We start from the raw sequence: 20,569 nt of genomic DNA, 5'->3' as shown, positions 1-20,569 counted from the left end.
ACCCAGTAGAGTGCCATGTTTGCCTTTGCCTTCCTCGATTGTATTCTTCAAGGAATACGTGGCACGTGGTCCAGACGAAAATTTATCGTTTGGTTTGGTTTAGTTTTAAGAAAAAAATACGATGGAGATTTCGGCTTCACCAGTGTGGGGCCAACAACTCCACGTGAAAGAACTGATGTTCTGAAGCTGGAACAACATAGAAGGGACAAATACATACAAGGCCTCAAATTGCCTAAGAAATTAACGATCCAGAAGATGTGGGATCGAGTCCTACAGCTGGCTAACCTTTTCAGTGACTTTCATCTTTCAACTCCACGTCACTTTGGTGGAAACTTTGGTGGAAAACTCCCGTAATGATGATGGGAATGATGAAGGTGAGGAGGATGATGACGCTGATGATGATGATGATGATGCTGCTGCTGCTGATGCTGATGATGATTAGTAGTGGTGGTGGTGATTCCGACAGAAAACAAATACACGCACACTGTGATGTCACAGAACGCGCGTTATCATGAAAGTTGTTAGCTGATAGAATGTATTACGTACGCGTTAGTATTGACTGTTATCTGCTCACAAAAGCAGACATGTGAAAGATGAAAAGTAACTGACGTTAAAAACTACGTATACGATACTACTTGGCATAGAAGAGTGTCAGGAAATCAGAGATGACCGAGGATGGGGTTTTTAAGGAAATGGTCGGCCGACGAACAAGAGGCCGAGAAGAGGGCTTGCAGTGCTCTTATTCCTCCACAACGTGCATCCTTCATTATTACGTGGCCCTTTAGATGCCCTTCACCTAACTAAAGAAGCTACAGAAGAAAACCACGCAACTATAACAAAACGAAAATATTCCTCCTCTAGAACTTTACAAACCTGCTCACACTGACACAGATAAAAGAGAAGATGAGCTGTGGTACGTGTAATACGCGCGAACACCACTCACGAAGCACAAGACAACCTCTCCCTATAAACAAGACTATACGAAGATTAGGTGGGGAGGTCGAACCCCACGACGGCTGCCCTCAAACGATCGTCCGTCACATCGGTCTTCCCCCAGGCACCAGAGTGCGCTGTCATCGCGGCGGCGGTTTCACGGTGCCTGAGAGGAAATTAAAACCCTCACCCGGCAGGTGCCACAGAGACTGGCACGTGTGGTCAAGCGCAGAGCGGCAGGGCCGCCGACGCGTCGCCCACACATAAAACGTCGCCTCCCATCCTATGTGTGTTATCGACTCAGATCGAGGCACCGGGTTTGGAGCGTGCGGGTCCGAACTGCACTCTCACTGGCTCTCTAAATAATGTATTGTGTCATTAAAGATGGCGTGTCGCTATAGGAACAGCCCTTTTGAGAGACAGAAAGAGAGAGAGAGAGAGAAGTGGGAAAGAGAGAGAGAATTTTAACGAATGAAGTTACGATCGCAATCCATTTTTAAACGGCTACTGAGTATCTCTTCACAGAGAAGGACTGTTATTGGCAAGCGTGGTGGCGGTGGTGGAGCTGGTGTCCTTATTACCGATCTGCTTGCCTGGTTGACATCGCAGCATGGTGCTTAAATGTGGGATCCTGTGTCCTGGGTCAACTTCACAAGGAATTGTGCCGGAACTGACACACATCGCTAGGTAATTAGTGTTTCGCGAAACAGATCCGCTAGTGCACGTTCCCGAGCACTTTTTTTTTAGGGAATAGCAAGCCGGCGTGCTGCATGGCTGACCTTTCCCCTTTCATTTTTTCCGCCAATAAATCCCCCCCCCCCCCGCCGAGCACTGCATCCATAAATCGTACTTCTGTCTTGACGTTGAATTTAATAAGAAATAAATAAATAATTTCCTTTAATAATAAATAACCTCTTCCGATCGTTTATGTGACAGACACTTAAAAAATGCATGTAATGTTTCGACGTTACGCTTTGGTGTATGGTTACATTAAGTTATTGTAATTAAATTATTTCAACGATTAATTAATTAATCTGCGCCCAGAAAGTCACAAACCTCTCCAACGTAGAATGCTCCACTCAGTTTTGTTTCAGCGAGTTCTCAAAAGGGTGTTTTTACATAAGAGATTAGCAGGTCCCCTGATTTTGATTTAATTGTTTTGTAACAGAAAAAAAAAAAAAAAAAAAATGGACATGTTAGCCCCGAGCCACTCGGGACTGGCTACTCCAGGACGCGTTCTTCGGAAAAGAAGAAAGGGAAACTACACAAATCTATACAACTCCGCTCTTTTGACTGACACTACTGTTTTTCATGTGTACCGATGTATGAAGTTCAATTAATTAAACCAAATTAATTGACGTTAATTAATGTTGGACGGCTGGAAACGGGGACGAAGTCGTATGAGTTACCATCATCAGTGTCACGTCCCAGCGTCCACAGAAAATTTAAGAAATATTGAAAGTTGCGGCTGATTGGGTTTGGATTGAAGTTAAACATCAGGTGGAATATAAATAATAAGTAAATAATAAAATGTAATATATAATACTCCATCTCAGTTGTACCGCTAAAGAAAACGACTGAAAACGAAACTTAAGTAAATATGTCCTTATCGAGCTAAATATAATCCCTTATGCAGACAGGCCACGTTTAATGCAAATTTTCTTGCATTCAACGCGGTTGCATTAAAAATGCTTGAACGAAATGACTTCGTAGTTCAGACGTCACCACTATTTATTCCGTTACTGTGATCTAGGGGTACTTCATAATTTATATGCGTAATATTAAACGGTAACAGAGAACATGTAAAGATCCTAACTACAAATGCTACTGAGTCGTTGAATTTCTTATACACGTTTCTTGCACAAAATTATTTCGATCACTACACGCATTTGACTTTAAAAAAGAAAGAAAACGAAGAAAGCACAATTGTTGTACATTTACACTGTGGGCTGCATGTGTCTTTTTTGTCCACGTGACCGCGGCACATTACTTGCTCCGATAAATGGGCTATTTAGCCTATTGTGAACCTATTATAATTAACTAGATTCAGCAATCGATTAATTAAGAGAACTTCATCCCATGACAAGCAGAAGCCCACACCCACTGCACAGAGCCCCTACCGGTCCCTTTCGGTGGTGTTGGTGGTGGTGGTGGTGGTAGTGGTAGTGGTGGTGGTAGTGGTGGTGGTGGTGGTGGGGGGGGGGGGCTCGCAGTTGTCGGCCTTACAGAAACGTCACGACTGACGCCCTGGGGAATGTTCGTCCTGGGCCGACTTCTAAGGGAACTGTGCCGATATAGTATGTCTGAAAGTGATCCCTTTCGATACCGCCCATCGCCAAACGTTCTGCCAATCAGCGACGATGATATGATGCTTCCGAAAAAAAGATGACCATGTGGCAATATGAACAGACAGTGACTCCGGAACAATGTATCATCCCCCTCCGTCTTCGATCTCCTCGAAAACAACGGGGGGTCCGTGAGAGCTGCTAACGTGAGAGGCTCTGCCCTATTGTGCGCGCGATTCGCCGCATTCACCATAGACGAGGAGTTGCTCACGTGACACCACTGTGTATTGGGCCGTATAATTTGATCAATACCGACCATCCAGAACGGAACGCAAGTGGACTAAAGGGTATAGACTCACGCACGAGAACGGATGCGGGAAACCTGCGTTCAGGGAAGAAGCTTCGAGAGCAAAAAGGCGTCATGTTTTCCCTCCAGCAAATGCGGCCACACGGGTAACGCCTGATATAGCTATAACTAGCACGGTTCCGCGTTTTCGGTGTTTATTTTTGGGCGGATTCGGTGTACGTTTTTCGGTGTTTATTGATTTTCACGAAATCAGCGTTTTTCGATGTCTTCCCTGGCGTCTACACGGTTTACCCGTCAGTTATCGGCGAATGAGAAACCACAATGTAATTTCCCCACGACGTTCATTCAACATGGCGTTCTACGGCTAACGAAAACGTAAACGGACGTTTTTCACAACCATCGTATTTTTGTATGGTTTTCTGATCTGCATCAACAACTCGCTGGGCGTGTGCAGCAGTTTATCTCTGTCATCGTTCCTGGAACGTCCATCTGTATTCGGTGTTTTTCAATTAAAACCGAATGAAGGAAAATTTACCCGGCGTATGTTTTTCAGTGTTTTTCGACTCAAACAGGAAACGCGGAACCCTAGCTGATCCCGCGCTGTGTCGTATGTCGTGATGAGATGAATTTCTGCTCTATAACACAGACGCGACGTTCGATTGATTTGAATATGCGTGATTATCTTTCAATTCAAATGAAGATGTTAATATTGACGTTGCTTATAGCAGGAGATAAGTAGTCAATTACTATTGTTTCATTGGCAGTTGAATCATTTTGTTCTTATTTTGCAACTGCGGTTTCTTTCGGTCACAGATCACGAACAACGCAACCGATTAATCTCGTTCCTTTTGTGTTGGTGTTAAGGTAACGACAACTTTTCCGCACCTTTTGTGTGCTTTTACGCCTGCCAATTTGGTGTCAGAGAAACCTGCAATAGCGGACCGAAGCTCGCAGGACGACAACAGTGGAAAAATGCAGGCTGTCCCGCGCCTGATAAAACTTATCAGATAAGTGGACACTCCGCAAAAATGCTGCCTGTACACGTATCGAAAAACATCTACCTGCGCGTGCGTAGGTCGCTCGTATACAGTGTACTTGTAGCTTATCCGGGTATGCCGTTTAACAACTTCCTCTGTCTTTCAGGTGCTTATCAAACCCGAGAGCAAGCCTTCTTTTTTCTTTATCAACCTTCTGGTACACTGAGTCACACCACAATGCCAAGTCGTGTGATCAATAACAGATGATGCAATGTCCATGACGTCGCTTCCCATAGCGCTTACAACGTACATACGTATGCAATAATAGAGTTTGTTAGTAGATCGTTGATAAAGTGGCTTCCGAAGTGCACTGTATATCTACCGCACGCAATCAACGGATAAGATTCTGAGTCATGTACGCTGTCATTGGCTCCGGTATGTACAATAACGGCTTCCTAAGACGCTAACGCCGCTCTTGCGTACGCAACGTCATCTCATAACGTAAAATAACTGCGTGCGTACGCAAAGAGCGTCAACGTTGCTACTCCGACCCGCGCACGACGACGGAAGTTGCCGAAGCGAGTCGAAATGTCGTCCTCTCTCCTGTGTCGTACTTTCATTTTTCTTACAAACAGGGCACTTGGAGGCCAACCACGTATGATACGCCACCTCGAGCTAATTTGCAAGTTGACTAGTATCTCATCTCGCAAACACCAAGGTGAAGAAAAAGCTCTCTGCTCTCGCTGAGCGAAAAACACGTTACGTACGACGGGACGTCGTACATATCCGGACGACGTCATCTGCGTTAGCTTCCAAGGTGAAGACAGCGTGACACCTATCGCGACCCGCGAATTATTTAGCATTTCTCCTGGAAAGGTCTTAAGTGGTGCAAGATTATGCAGGAGTGGGGGGAAATTGAGATTACGCAAGTGTTCGCGGAGAACGCAGCTCTGTACCAAGAGCAAATACTTGGGAACGGCAGCCTCCCTGTTGTTAATCGATTTACCCCAAAAGTTAGACTGTCCGAGAAACCACAGTAATGTTGTTCACACAGTAAACACAGTAAAAATAGGAATGCGGTTGAAACAACCCTGCGTGGAAAAGTGGGCTTTAGTGGAGTTTTTTTTTTTTTTTTTCATTCCGCAGGTCTAACTGAAAACTGTAACATGTTTGGAAGGTACCCTTTTTGTAGAACACATCGCTTCGAAAGGTGCATGAAACAACCTTCTGTATATGGTGTGAAATTTGCACCGTCCAGGTATATGCCATAGGGCAAGACATTTACTCGAAAAGTGTTGGAAAAAAAAAAACTTGTGTAATCTTCGGAAAGCCCTCCTTCTCACGAAAAGTTACGACGACAACAACTTTATTTTTGGCCTTGGAGAGTGGGGAGTTTCATCGCCACAGGCGATACTCTACCCCATTGCTGGTGGGAATGGGGGGAATAAAATAAGGAGCCCCTTCACAATAACGATCGAAGTCCGATGGTGTCCAGAAATGTCAGAAGAGCTTTGAGCGCAGAGCGTTGCTGCATGTAAACATGTTAAGTTACATAATGTAACATGGCGGCCCAAAACTGCACGTCATCATCCATTATAGCGACGAGGTTGCTTGGCTAAATGCTAATAAGATAAAACGTGAGTCAAAATTCTTTTCGCGCTCGTTGCAACAAACCGAGGTAAGCTGCGACGCGTGAGCATAGTACGAACACGCTCAGCGGAAAATCACCCAGAAAAGACGACAGAACTATTGCATTTCCCATAAACGCCGTGTTTGAACAGCACCTGTACTGCCTTGACATAGAAACCTTCGTGCGGAGCGTGGTTGGCATTGGAACGCGGAAAACAATGGTTGACTGCTCCTTCAGGAGTACGAAACATATATATTGTCGACTTTTAGACCTACGAATTTGCGCTACTTTCAGCGTACGCTTTTCCTGTAATTGCGCCAGATGCTTCGAACAACGTCAAGGCCAGCATACGACGGGCAAAATGAAGCACTGAGTACGAAGTCCAACAGGTGCTGGAGAACGAATAACGCAGTACGAAGTTACGTCATTCGAAAGTGACAAAAGTGGGGATGTAATATGTCGATTGTCACTACTTAATCACGAATACGAAATGAATCAGAACGTATAATTTGCATGGCATTCTGCTATGGATATGCAAAGTTTTACCACGTGGTATTCATTCCTGACTTCTTAGCTTGTCCTTACACATACAACTTACTTATTGATGTTTTGCGATTTTTGTCTACCGGGTCAGTGCTTAGTACTTGACGGTGAAGAACTGACAAAATCACTTAGAAAGTACAGTAGAAAGTACAAAATCTGAAATGTAGTTGAGGTAAAGTATATACAAGCACTGAGAAATGTACTTATACCGAAGCGCTAATTTCAAGTATCGTCTGACATTGTCTAACCTGTGACAAGGTCATCCGAAGCGGCTAAAACATGGAAGTGGGTAGCATCGATGAGCTCCAGGACAAGACATGAAGGAGGAAGGTCACTGAAAAGGTTAGCCAGCTGTAGGACAGTGCATGACTTCCTTCCTACTTCATTCATTGTTCTTGGTCTAGGCACTTGAGGTTTGTGTGTTTGTCCTTTCTTCTGTGTTCCAGCCTCAGAACATCAATTTCCACCGTGTTCAGGACAAGACTGTTCCCGTTCTACGCCGTGGGGAGGGGGCATCTGCCGTGATGTCAGAGACCCGTGTACACATAGTCGATTCTGTGACAGTTGATCGTGAAACAACGCTGAGACCGCAGGCATAACCCTCGGTCGCCACCTACGGGCCACGGTAGGCGCCACCACCCAAGGGATGTACTGGTTACAACGTGGGCCAAGGGAACCAGGATCTTTCAAGTTCTGGAGACTTTTAATCAAGTATCCTATACTTCGAAGCACACGCGTTCACCCACGGTCTACGCAATTAGCCTTCCTGGCGGTAAAAAACAAACAAACGAATGCTTCCTACGCTTTGGACAATCACGCCACGAAGACCAATAACCTTGAACACTCCAAAGAACAGACGCTGCCGCTGCAAAGCCGATCCCACTTGTGGAGTGACATCAAGGCTACGAATGCCAAACAAGCCACACATTACGACGTCTTCGGGCAGCACATTGGCAGTTGTTGCCCTCTTTTCAAAACCAGGTGATACGACAGCGTTATCTTCGTTTATTTCGAGAAGCAGCATGAGCTGATATCACGCATACCGTTGGAGTGTTGAGCACCTGCACTCAACGGCTCCTTCTGTTTATTTCTTTTTAACGGCTACTTCCTAGCCGCTGCCACGAAGCACAGAAGGCTAACCCTGTGGGGCAGACACAGGTGTGTTTACCGCCATCCAGAAATGGAGAAGGCGCGTTGACAAATGTGACTTTTTACTACTTTCTGTGTGTGAGGATTTCATGCTTGAAAAGGTGTACTCAGGGATGGAGTATGCTAGCCAGTCGCGTGCCAGAAACTTTTTCTTGCTTGGACGAACGCGGGGCGTGACTAATGTAATTAAAGTGTACGCCGGGCACTCGCTTATCTGTTATCAACCTTTGCGTTCCGGATGAGGCTAGGTAACGATGTCCCAGAAAGATATGTGTGTTGCGAAATGCTCTTCCAGCTTCACACGCCGAAATTTTAGAACAGATAATACTTCTGTGTAGTACTAGTACTCATGAAAAATCTGAATGCTGATGTTCATCTGCCAACATATTCAGCACTTTGATATCACATGTAGATCAATGATTACGAAAAAGGCCAGTAGTACTCCTACTGGCCTTTTTCGTAATCATTGATCTAGATGTGATCGACTGTTGAACGACACAACGACCGGCTGTTGAACTGACGTCGGTGTAGTGCAACCGTATGTGACCACGTGGCATGCAAATGTAACATAAAGAAAGACAGTTTAAACTACTTTGCGTAGTATAACTCTCTTTCCTAAACTCTAGATGGTTCGTAGTTTCAAATACTTTCTAGGGACGTAGTTGTAAAGCTAGATTCATAGCAGTCACGTGTATTACTGACCACGTGCTTTAATAAAAGAAATATTGCCTTTGGAAAACTTCCTTGTGTGTACCTGGACACGTGCTCTTAAGAATTCAGTTCACATGAACAACATCAGTGTTCTAAACGTTCAGCAGAACACTCAATGTGGCCTACTCTTCAGAGGACGTGTATCAAAACAGAGAAAAAAAAAAAAAAAAAACTGATACCACACCCAAATAAATAATTATGTGATGGGTGTCACAGACTCTCACAGACTGAAAACAAGAGTGCAACAACATTTAAGTTAGTTTCCACTGACTTGACGCGTTCATTGCTACGTGGATTAACAGATCGACACGTAGCACCCCCAGCTGGCACGGAGTCAACCAGAACGTTCGATGAAGAAAAAAACAAACAAACAGTTCAACGGGGAAAACCATTGCGAGCTTCCTTGCAGTCAACAGTTGAGAAACAAACGTATTTACCCAGAAAGGTACAGATATCATATGGAGATTCCGGATCACACAAGTCAACAGTTGCCTTGACTTCACTGAGAGCGCCTGGCGTTAAACAAGGACATGCGATACAGATAATTGAATTTTTATGCTCGTGCACCTGCATGCCTGTTCGTTTCATTCGTACGGTTTACCTAAATAAGCTTCAGTATGACCTCACATACTGCGTCCTAACATGCAATAACATCTGAAGCGTTCATAAGCATAAACGTACGGCTCCTGTGAACCCCATTAACGATGAAACAAAATCGCCCCTGCAGCTTTCCCGAGGCATGCGAAGCACGTGAACTTGCAGGTCAGCATACTTTCACTCGAAGCCTCCGGCGGAACAACATTTCGTTGACATCGTTTCCTCAGCTGCCAAACTAACTCCTAGCTTCTGCGAGTGTGCCTAGCGCGAAACCTTTCTAGGAAAACCACGTAGCTCGTACCGTCAGTTGACACAGGCATTTATATCGCTAGTGAAACATCAAGACGGTGAATCAAACTTCGGCGGAACTTCGGCAATCCCGCCACTCACCTGTGTGTCAATCGAAGTTCGTCACGCTAGCGAAGTATGAAAAGCTGTATCCAAATGTTGTAGGTGATCCACATGGTATTCCGTAGTAACGTAGAGCACAGTCACGACACAGTGTAGAGCAGGCGTTGGAAAACACAGAGCAATGAAACTCCAAAACATCCGCGAACAACCACGCTCGCCAGATACAAACTTACTTTGAAGTTGGATTCCAAAAACAACCACCAAGCGGCGTTAGCGGCGCCGGCTGCCGCTTTGAAGGTACAACAACAGGTGGCAGGCGTTTCGTTTCTGTTGGAGGATGGCGCGGAATTCAAATGCTGTTTGTACCAGCATTTACAAGTCACTCTCTGTGCTGTACTGACAATCGTCGCGTTCACCGACTACAAGAGCACAGTAGTGTATTTCAGAGGAATATATTCCTTGGGGTGGAATAGAGCTGCCCAATCGAGATGCATACTACCCACACTATTTTTACTTGCAAAACTGAACAGATATCGTGTGAACCAGCCCTGCCTATTGACCATCACTTGGCCACTTTAATAAGAATAAAAATATCGACAATGAAAAATACGAATGCAACCTATAAATCCGTACATCCTTATTCCATATTAGTTCAATTAAAATTGTACTTTTCTTATATTTCCTAGCAACATGGATAGGCAAGGAAGGCTGTCACGCTAGGAGCAAAATCATTCGCTAATTATACTGCAATCATTCCTGAAATGACCAATACGTTATAACAGAGAGGCACTCTTGGAGATAACTACAGCTGCACGTCAAACTCGATAGCCTTTTGGGGATGAGCCATATGGCTCTCCGAGTCTCATCCATAAATGATGAAATTATCAAGGTATTTCAAATTCTTCCCTTTGCTTTCATACACACTTTGTGCATTAATAAAGTAGCCTGGATGTCATCAAGGATTTTTCTTTCCTCAGTGCACGAACGGGTGAGCAATGTATTCTGATGTAATGAGGTGGCTTACACAAGATCTACGACATCTTACCATACGTGGAAAAGATACGAGAGATGTCGAGTAAATGATGTCGACCCTTCTAGAATTTATGGTGGTGGTTAACTTGAAAGTCCGAGCTCACATCCACATTTGCAGTTCATGTAGAAATGCATTGCTTCTGGAGTTTGCAAACCATCTTTTGTTCACAATTTGGACACCCTTTAAGGATGTCATCCACTGATATCTGCAACCTGCACACTAGCACTTTTTACTGGCTGTGTGATTCACATCTCATTTCATTGATCCCATGACATGATTGTTATCTAGCCCATTAATTCATTCCCTTTTGCAAAGTCTACCATTGTCACTGTATTTCTGCAATCTCACAAAGTGCATACAATGAAGGTGATATTCACTAATAAGAACCAGGCAGTAACCAGAAAAGCACGAAGGAATGTGCTGATCTTGAAGGCTTGCAGTGTCACTTCATTAAAAAGCTTTTGATCTCAGAAATCGGTAACCGCTCACAATACAAATAAAGTGCACAAATAAACTCGATGGATATACTCATGGCAGAATTTATTATGATGACCTTCAACATGTGTGTACCAAAATTTGCTAACAAGGTATATAAAGTCTGTAAAACATACGTTCGTAAAAACTTTCTTTAGAATGAGTTCAATATCAAGTCAAGGTTGTATGAAAAACATGGTGACAGATGTAGTAATGACTAAATAGCACCCTGGTTGAAATTCTTGAACGCTCCCTCATTCACATCGCAGTAAGTTAAGTTATACACCCCAAGATGGTCCTGTATATCAATATCTATATTGGTCACCAATCACTTGTCTCATCGTAGTCAGCTCTTAATGTACTCATGAGAACATCTCTCGTTTTCGGCCTGGGATCCTCCTCAAGATCAGTCTGGACGGCACCGGCTTCTGCAAGCATCCACTCGAGTTCTGAGGAGAGAAGAAAGATTATGTAACTGATCAGATGCTCGACATGTCTGTGTACAGATGTATAGCCCTGTAAATGCTGCAGTTCATGGTACTTTTGCAGCAGGCGAGCTTTTGGACTGCGAGTCACTTTCTATTGTGACGGGAAAACAAGCTTGTGAACTTGAAACAGTGTGTTGCAGCTCATACTCTTTATTTGTACAATACCTTTAGACTGATTTTCTCTAACTCAGTAAACTTAATTGTAAAGTGAAACATGATGAGGCAATGCGACGGAGACACAAACAAAGGACACACAGACAGACAGTATATTCTGTATGTGTCTTCTGTCCGTATATCCGTCGTGTTGCCTGATTATGTTTCAACGTACCGACCAACACGCTCTACACCTTCTTGCATTTCACTGCAAATACTTTCTTGGGACTTTCATGTCAAGTTACAACTTATTTGCAGCTAGGAAGCGAGATACATTCTTGCAGCTTCTAGCTATCACCCATCAACCACTATACTCACTGGGAAACATAAAGTCATGCTGCCAAAGCTTCCTGGGTCTGCGATGCAGTGCAAAAGCTCCAAGAAATGTTTAACTTTACTACCTTTCACACCTTATCAACTCAACATGATTGGAACGTATACTTCCCCATGTTTTTTAATTTGTTCAAATGTTTTTTTTTTTTCATGTAAAGATAAACAAAACACTCAAAAATACAAATGCTTCAAATCCTATATGAAATACGTAATTCTATCAAAGTGCATATAAATCTGTTGTTACTTATAAAAGTATTGCGGAAAAGTCTTCCAAGTAACTGAAACTAATAGAAAACCATTTCCTTTTACCACTGTACCCACACTGACTTTTAAGCTGTCCGTGAATAGAATTGGAGGACGCAAGAAAAGTGTCAGAAAATAATTAAAAAATGGACAAAGCAGAAGGGGGTGAGGCAAGGTTTACAACACAGAGCAAAGGTGAAGAAAATGTTCCTGTCCATAACTGTTGCTTCAGAAGTGTGAACACAATATTGTAATGATGCGAACACATTTGCATTATGATTTTCATATCATTATAAAATCCAGGTCTGTCTGGTCACGCACAGATCTGAAGTACCACTTACCATCCACCTTTAGCTTCATTCCACCAAATGCATCTGGCCCAATGAACTGCTTTTTCATTTTACCATCGTAGTATACAAATATTGTGGGAACGTTCTTGTCAGGGTAATTTGGTATGCAAGTGGTAGAGACACTCTTCAGAAATTTTGTTGCTTTGAATTTTGCTGCCAGTAGGTTGAGGTGCTGGTTGATCAACGTGCAGTAAGGGATGCTAGAATAAAGTAAAGAAAGGAGAATTAGAAAAAGGTCTACAGTAAGAGCGAAATGTGGGACTATCAAGGGTCATAATTAGACCCTGATGTTTTAAGCCCGGGTTAAACCCGATTTCTACCTGCACAACTGCATCTAGGCTAGGCACCTCAAGGCATCGACATACTAGTTTCTCACAAAATATGCGACTGCCCCTTACTTTTGGCACTCTGGATAAACGGTACCAGTGAACGTTTATTCTACAATAATGCCCGATTTCTCCCCAAACTCAGTCGGATGGTAATTTTTCTGCCCGAATTTGCATGAATTTTCGACATCAATTTATTGATCCCATTTCTATCCCCCGAATTTGGAAAAATATAAATCCCGAAAACTTCAGGGTCTAGTCATAATGCAGGAGAAGGAATCACTTCATCAAAAGAAATGTTTGACAGACAACATATGCTGAACGCGCGTGTCGAGTCACATGAATTACGTTCCATGCTCAATTCACACAAATCAACCCAATTGTCTAGTAAGTTGCACTCAGTATTGGCACTGCAGTGGTGTGGGACCCTAATGCTAATGTTCATAATGAGATCTGTATGGGAGTCACCAATATTCCTTAAGCGCAGGGCGCAAAAAAGTTGGCTCCTGAAGATTTAGTTGTAGAATTCTGGCATATTTTTGTGTATTCGAAAGAATTCTTCACTTTTGAAGCTTTACTGGTTGCAAGATGTGGAGTTATGCACTGAATCAATTTCCGGTTTCGTGCATAACTACGAATAACGGCGATCAAAGGCCCCTCCCTCGCATTACAAGTCACACACACACGTGACATGTACCGTGAGGGAGAGGCCCTCAATCTGCACACTGTCTCGAAACCCCTCTTTTCCTTCAAAGAGGCCGTAAGACAATGAGTGATGCTGACGCAGCTCTGTGACGTGGAGAGTCCACAGTAGACGAACGTTCTGTGAGGAATGAGACTTGGCTGCTCATTATGCCGACGCTATGCGACGCTGACTTGTTTGCGTCACACCAGGGTATCGAGTAGGGCCTCCAAGATCACGTGTTAACAGATGGGTGGGATGGTACACACTCGTGCTAAAGTGGCAAAAATAATGTGCCTCCCTGCTACAACTTGTTTCTGACTGCAACTGTGACTGACAGGTCAAGCCTCTTTTTTACGCACCTCCCAATGGCCACATACCCTTTTAATGTATGGTTCTGCCAAGCCCCTTTAAAGCAAGCTCTCTGGTGGGCAGCAGTTCATAGCCTTGCTTTGTCTGTCAGCTAACTGACTGCGTGGAGTTATACTACTTCATACGCTGCAATGAAACCACTCAACATAGCACCGCATAAAGCTTCACTTTGCTCTCTTTCAAGGGGCTCTGCTCTCACATTAGTATCAGGACATCTGTTTATATGTAATCATTTTGATAGATATTCACCGTTGAACTGCGGATACATACGCTGATTGGTTTACAGAAAGATTCAAACAACTGTGTATATGTTGTTGCAACATACTCAATGTTCTGCCAGGACAGCGACATCATGTCCAAAGTTGTGTCTCGTTTGTTACAGAATGGAGGCATGATACAGTGATTTTTAGTGCATGGTGAAGATTGCCCCCCTCAGCTAGCATTCAAGCTTAGGGAACTTTATAAGGACTCTTACTCACCCAGGCTTATAGAGGTGCAGGACAACCCATATGCCATCACCAGCTTTGTTCACTTGTTCAACGTAGTCGTCAGCTGATATTTCCCTGACATCACCATACTTTGATTTTTGTGCAATAGCATTTATTTCAGCCATTCTTTTACGCCTGGTGAAAGGAGATAGAATAGAATGCACAAATGTCAGCAATTCTTCTTGTGAAGATACCTCATTTATTGAATGACATGCATGAAGCCATTTACAGTGCAGGGTTATGAAGCAATGGCCAAGATATTAGGCTCTTTTCTTATTATGGGATATTGTTGGTTTTATATGATATTTAGATTCCACGATGTAACATGTTCTCCCGAGTGTTAGCATTAGGACATATGAGATGTAATGGTGACAACACTGGAACAGGATTCCTATATAGCTTGCATTTCTGAAGCATTTCTCTATCATTTCAAAACACAAAACATATAAAAGTCCTCCCAGATGTTGTACAATGTTTGTTGTACTGTCAAATAGCCACCATGTTCGTCAAGAGTGCCCTATGTTTCCAATGAGACATTTCTCTCATCCCACTTTCTCTGTCGCATTTTTTTCACACATTCAGGATGTGTTACACGGCATTTGTTAAGGATGTTCATGACATTTGTTAAGCATTCTCGTCCATGTAACATTCGTGCAAGACTGTTTACCTGTGGATTATAAAAACTACGCTCTTTGATGCTTAATTTTTCAAAATTTATGGCAAGTCCAACACCAAACCTGCATGTGCATTAAAACCATGTAACGAACTCGACACTTGCCTGGGACGCTCTCGGACTGCAATAGATTGCACCAGTAGCAAAAAGAGAACATTTACCTATATTCCAATAATACTCTTTCGTCTTCTTCATCTTCTAATTCCTCTAATTCTTCAAGAGTCAAGTCCTCAAGTTGTTTCTCATTACCTGAAAATATACAACACACATTGCGACACAAATTTAGTTTTAGGTGAATTCCAGATATGTGCAAACTGTCCCAGATTATTTAGACAAAGTTGAGCAGGTCAGTAGGCAACACGCTGTGTAAAACTCTGTAAAACGAGTGTAAACACTCTCAGTTGTTAGTCAGTGCTCGTTGTGTGTACATGTCCCTTCACCCTGCCCTGTTTTTCGCGCTGTTTTCCCTGTTCATGATGTACCAACTTGTCCATGTCGCTGCCTTAACTGGTGCTATAATTTGTACACCATTTTCACGAGAGCTATAGTTTTTCCTGTGGCCTCCGTGATACTGTGCTGATATCTTGGATGTTTTGCGTTCTATAATATGTGTACGTTATTAGACTGAACCAAATATTGAAAAAAAAAAAAAAAATCCTAGTCGAGGTGGACTTCAGGTACGGAACTGTACAAACTGGCATTTGTTTGGTTCAAAGACCTGTAAATATCTGTTTGCAATTGACAACAATTCGTTAAACACAGGAGAGCATGTCAGTTATCTTCCCTTCACTCTATTTTTGAGTGATGAACGTGATGAATGAGACGGCAGACAACGACGGGTGGATAAATTTGTAAGGAAACTGTGATGATTAGCAATGAGCAAATGGAAGATGTCAAAACCCCTTCAAGAAAGTCATCTGCTGAATACATCGGACTAAGCAGCAGCATGCCTTGCATACATTTAAAATATGTTAATGTGCATGTGGTGAAATTGTAGCATACCTGATAACTTCTCCTGTACAGTAGATTCTACAATATTGACGATCTCATCTTCTGTGAATGTTTTCTCTGTCTTCTCCTTCGGTGGCAGTATGCCTTTCTGCCTCAGGACATCATTCCACTCAGTATCTTCATTGGGGTTCTTGAGCAAGAGTTATGGCCATGCAAAAAGTTAATTCGACGTTTGCAAGTAGCACATTGTAGTACATGTAGCGTTTTGAAGTTTGGATATCTACTCGTCGAAAGTCGGTCATCTTGGGTGACGACCTCATCAGCACGTTTCTCACGCTACGGATGGCTGGTCATTGCACGCTACTGTTCTTATGCTTCTTGTTTGCGCGTGTATGTGGCAGAAACCAACATTGTAGAATATAAGATTACGAAGCACTGTATATTAAGACGGCGAAGAGAAAAACCAACCAAACGTAGCTGACTTCGAAAATTCGTATGGCTATTAGGACACGTAAAAGAACTGCATGTCGCTTCAGCCGCATATCTCGACACCGAAAGGAATCTAAGGTAACTTAACGCAATAGCTAAGTGGTACGGGATGACGCATATTGGAAGAAAGCGGACACAAAAATACTCGGCGCTTTGCCAAACGATTTCTCAGCAAGACCCTATTTGGATATGAAGTAAAATTATCCCTTCTGAAGTCCTTCCTTGTATGAATGGAACTTTCTCTTACCTCCATGATGTAAACCAGGCTTCCTATTCCAAATATTAGGGAAATTGATCCGGTTTTTTGTTTTTACAAGCTAAATTTACCCCTGACTACACCGAAGAATTACCACACCTCAACCATACGTTACTTCTATTCGGATGCGGATAGGGCTCGATCTGCTGTCTTGGCTTCTGACTACACCATGGTTGCAAGACTGCAAAGCGCTTATCGACTAGCGCACCTGTTCGGAAAGAATGGTGCGCTTGGTCTTGCTTTTTTTCTTTTTTCACCTGACTCCGTTTGCCATGCTCCTGACTCTGTGCGCACTAGAGGCATTAAATGGAATTTGGAAGAAAGTTCCTTTTATTGATGTACCCCCAGACACCATGCAGCGTAAATTTCTCGTATCTCTGTCCAACATCGCAACATCGCTTGCGGTGTTGTTTCCGGGAAGATTTTTTCTAAAGATCTCTGTCCTCTAGACCCCCTAAACCTACTTTGATACCACAGGGCATGCTGCGAGGCCAAAGGAACAGCGAACGCGCAGCACGGACACCTGAAGAGTAGTTATTCTAGCATGATCCTGTGTACGTTGACAGACGCGTGGGCCCTTTCCGGTCCCTTTTCCACATTCGAAAATGAACACTACCAACGAACTTGGGAAAAGGATGAACATAGATTGGGGCATGATGAGCATACGGGATTCTATTTGATCCGCTTTGCAATGACCCAGCAAACCATCAATATCCTACAGACCTCCCAAATTGGTCTCACACGTCAGAGATGTCTCGTGTATCCTCACAGCGTCCGCTGTATATCCACAATGAGACGTCAGCTCCTAGTGAATATTCTTTGGATATACTACGAATATCACAACTGTGACATTACAGTACAACTGAACATTTCAGTAAAGATTTCTTGTGTCAATAGCAGCCATTTCCAGCATTCTCAGAATGCGTTACAATTTCATTCTTTTTCCATCAAAATGTTATAGACTATCTTTAACTAAATAACTTCTCACTTCAGACATGTCCAACGGAACAAATAAAAAGCTCTCATAGAATAAGCTGCTAGTGAACACCGACTGTTGATTTAACGTAGAATGTACGTTGTCTAATGTTGACTAATGTTGAACAATGTTGTATGTAGATAGATAGTGCTGAATCAACGCTGTTTCAAATGTACCTGGTCAATGGTGGATTGTGAACAGAGAGAACAACGCTGATTTTCCAAGAGCCACTCTAGTTACACAGCAAGTATTTGCGTGGATTCTACATTGTACACTCAACATATTCTCAAACTTTATCACGCATGGGAAAGTCGTTGCGTCTTTACTGAACATACTGCGCACCCAATCTGTTCATGTGCAGTTCGCGTGTTGAGTAAGGTCTGTTTGATGTGGTATTTATCTCACGCATTCCTCATAATAATAATATTTATTTTATACCGTCATACCAATACAGTTGCTAATCATATTTGTAACGACTCATCACGTATCGCACCATAGTCAATGAAAAAAGAGAGAAAGAAAAAACATATTTTCGCTTTTCCACGGGAATTATAATGATCATGCACGTAAGCATCTATGCTCTGAAAGAACCTGCGATAAGTCATTGTCTTGCATTTGTTCCTTCTTGTTGTTGTTCTTTACGCCTATTTATGGCACTGTTTGAGTTGCTATCCCAATAGTTTGAATGAACTATGTTAGTGGTTATCTTCCAGGGATGACGATTCCGAAGAGACGTAGCAATCACGGGATTATTATAATTTTTTTATTAATATTATATTATCATTATCATCTTATTATGTGTCTTATCAGTGTCACCCTGTATTGTTAATTATGAGCCTATTTCTGTTGTAATATCATATTTTGTACTATTAGAAACATCGTTTTTTTGTTTTTTTTTACAGTGCACGTACCATTGGTGTACTGGATTTGTGTTCAATAAACAAGAGTTCATTGATACAATGTCCTCTATTGGAGTGTACTGTTTCTGTAGAATAAGTAAAAATTGCAAAAAAGCAACAAAATACAATCATAATAATACGTCCTGTATATGTCCTTTGTATGTCCAAATATCCTTGAGAGACATTCCTGGAACCTTCCCAGGGTCAGCAAATGCGGAAGAAATACGGGCCCTCTGTCTGTCACAGAGACGTCAACGGGCTATTCAGCCTAGTCCCTGGGATATCCTAAAACCCCTAGTGGGATATCGTGTGGACGTTTCTGAGACATATATGGTTTACTGGGGAGCATCCGTCCTTCTAGGAAGAGACGTCGCAGGCCATAGGTCTGCAAATTCACTCACGATGGCCATCATGGACATCATTCACCATCATATCATCGAGAATTATCGAAAAAAGAAGAATGACGTGACGTTGAGTGATGGTCCGCAATATGATGTGATGTTGAAGTTTGTGTTGATGTTGCATGATGACCTATAGTGTGATGTGATGCGGAAGTCGAATAGACCTCTACCCGAGAAACGTCATCATCACGTTGGTAGACAGACTGAAACCGAAACAAATCGAAAGGAGAGGGCTGGGTTCCACGAATGGGCACTTGTCCGCTGTCTCATATTGAAAGAAAAGTAGGACCGAAGATCGAGTCCCTTTCAGGGACCATCGTAATCCCCACAAGACCGAGGCTTGCGGGGGCGACCTTGTTCGCATTTAGCTTTGAGCGTAGTTCTACTCTACCAAATTGGTGGCGCTGTCGAACACTATGACGTCATTTGTTTACAAACAGGGCGAGGTCTATTCCAACGACAAGTTTTGAAATTGGTGGTCTGCAATATGGATGTCGAATGATGGATTATGATGTTGATGTGATGGCCTGTGAGGCCCAGTGGAAAACCTCCCACTTCATCATCAGAATATATCTGTTGTTGTTGTGAGTAAGGCCCACCGTGGTTTGATCTTGAATGAGTTCCTTGAAAAGTGTCAATCTATGATACAGACGAAACTGGAAAGAGGATGAGTGCAGTTTGAAGCGCCAGAGAATACAAGCTCGCAATTGGTCTGCTTAGCAATAAGTGTCTTTCGCCGTGTAGGAGCAAGTAGGCTCCCTAAGAAGCGAGCATCGCCGACGAACTTTGAAAGATCGCGAATTGCAGATAGAAGCGCGCTGAAGAGCAATACAGACTAAAATGTGAAGCGTCAATGCACGGGTATTTGTGTCACTTGACCACGTTTCCTTGGCGAGTTTACGCTGTGACATCCGAATTGATTGATCGGTGCAGGATTGCGTGACACAACACATCTTGCCGAAGGCGTAATAGATATTTACTCCTAAAATATAGATAAACGTTAGTTTACTTTGAGTTTTGCTGTGACTCCTCCTGTAGAACAGACGGTGTCTCGCTTACGAGTACAGAAACAGGATCAATTATACAACCATAGTCTGGTTTGATGCCCATTCGGGCCATGGCTGCCTGCCTGGAGACGCCGTCGATGCTGCTGATATCGTTGTTAGGAGAGCAATATATGTTCTGTGACCTCAAGGGACACATTGACCAGTCCGCCAGTTAGGTGACACTCGCCTTCCCAGTTGCATATAGTAGCCGTCTGCTCTAGGACACGTTTAGGTGAGGCCGTTAAAAAGTAAAACAAACAAATAAAAAGGAAACGGACACTCGGAATGTCACGAAGCGACGATTAGCACAAGCGCACAACGTTATCTTACATCCACAATTCGCCTATGCGCGTGGTTGGCTCACGTCGTGTAACACATTAGCAGAAGGTGAGTAAGGCAAAGTGTTATTTTGCTTCTGTCTGAGTCAATTGGGAATAACGGGGCACGGAAAAA

General features: G+C 43.1%; 2 protein-coding genes across 3 annotated transcripts in view; both read right to left on the bottom strand.

Annotated features, from left to right (window-relative positions):
- The window catches only part of LOC135366883 (uncharacterized), a 182,048-nt gene extending 172,338 nt beyond the window's left edge, over positions 1-9,710 (bottom strand). For both annotated transcript variants that reach the window (XM_064599844.1, XM_064599845.1), the window contains exon 1: positions 9,523-9,710. The gene's annotated coding sequence lies outside the window, so the exon portion shown is untranslated. The remainder of the gene's footprint in view (positions 1-9,522) is intronic.
- A 1,325-nt stretch (positions 9,711-11,035) lies between these two features.
- Positions 11,036-16,930, bottom strand: LOC135366882 (phosducin-like protein 3). Its single transcript, XM_064599843.1, has 6 exons — positions 16,786-16,930; positions 16,101-16,239; positions 15,260-15,347; positions 14,417-14,560; positions 12,549-12,757; positions 11,036-11,439 (listed from the first exon to the last, which is right to left on the bottom strand). The coding sequence occupies exons 1-6, from the start codon at positions 16,789-16,791 to the stop codon at positions 11,312-11,314; spliced, it is 714 nt and encodes a 237-aa protein (XP_064455913.1). The 5' UTR covers positions 16,792-16,930; the 3' UTR covers positions 11,036-11,311.
- Between the last annotated feature and the right edge of the window lie 3,639 nt (positions 16,931-20,569).

This window comes from Ornithodoros turicata, chromosome 8 (genome assembly GCF_037126465.1).
Source record: "Ornithodoros turicata isolate Travis chromosome 8, ASM3712646v1, whole genome shotgun sequence".
Lineage (NCBI taxonomy): Eukaryota > Metazoa > Arthropoda > Arachnida > Ixodida > Argasidae > Ornithodoros > Ornithodoros turicata.
The sequence above is the reverse complement of the archived record's forward strand: the minus strand, read 5'-3'. Positions and strand labels throughout refer to the sequence as shown.

What these genes read in the sequence shown, in the direction of transcription:
- LOC135366882 (XM_064599843.1), bottom strand. An exon ending in CTGCACCTCTATAAGCCTGG is followed by an intron (nt 12,758 to 14,416) that starts GTGAGTAAGAGT and finishes ACTTTATTCTAG; the next exon opens with CATCCCTTACTGCACGTTGA. An exon ending in AATGAAGCTAAAGGTGGATG is followed by an intron (nt 11,440 to 12,548) that starts GTAAGTGGTACT and finishes TTCTCTCCTCAG; the next exon opens with AACTCGAGTGGATGCTTGCA.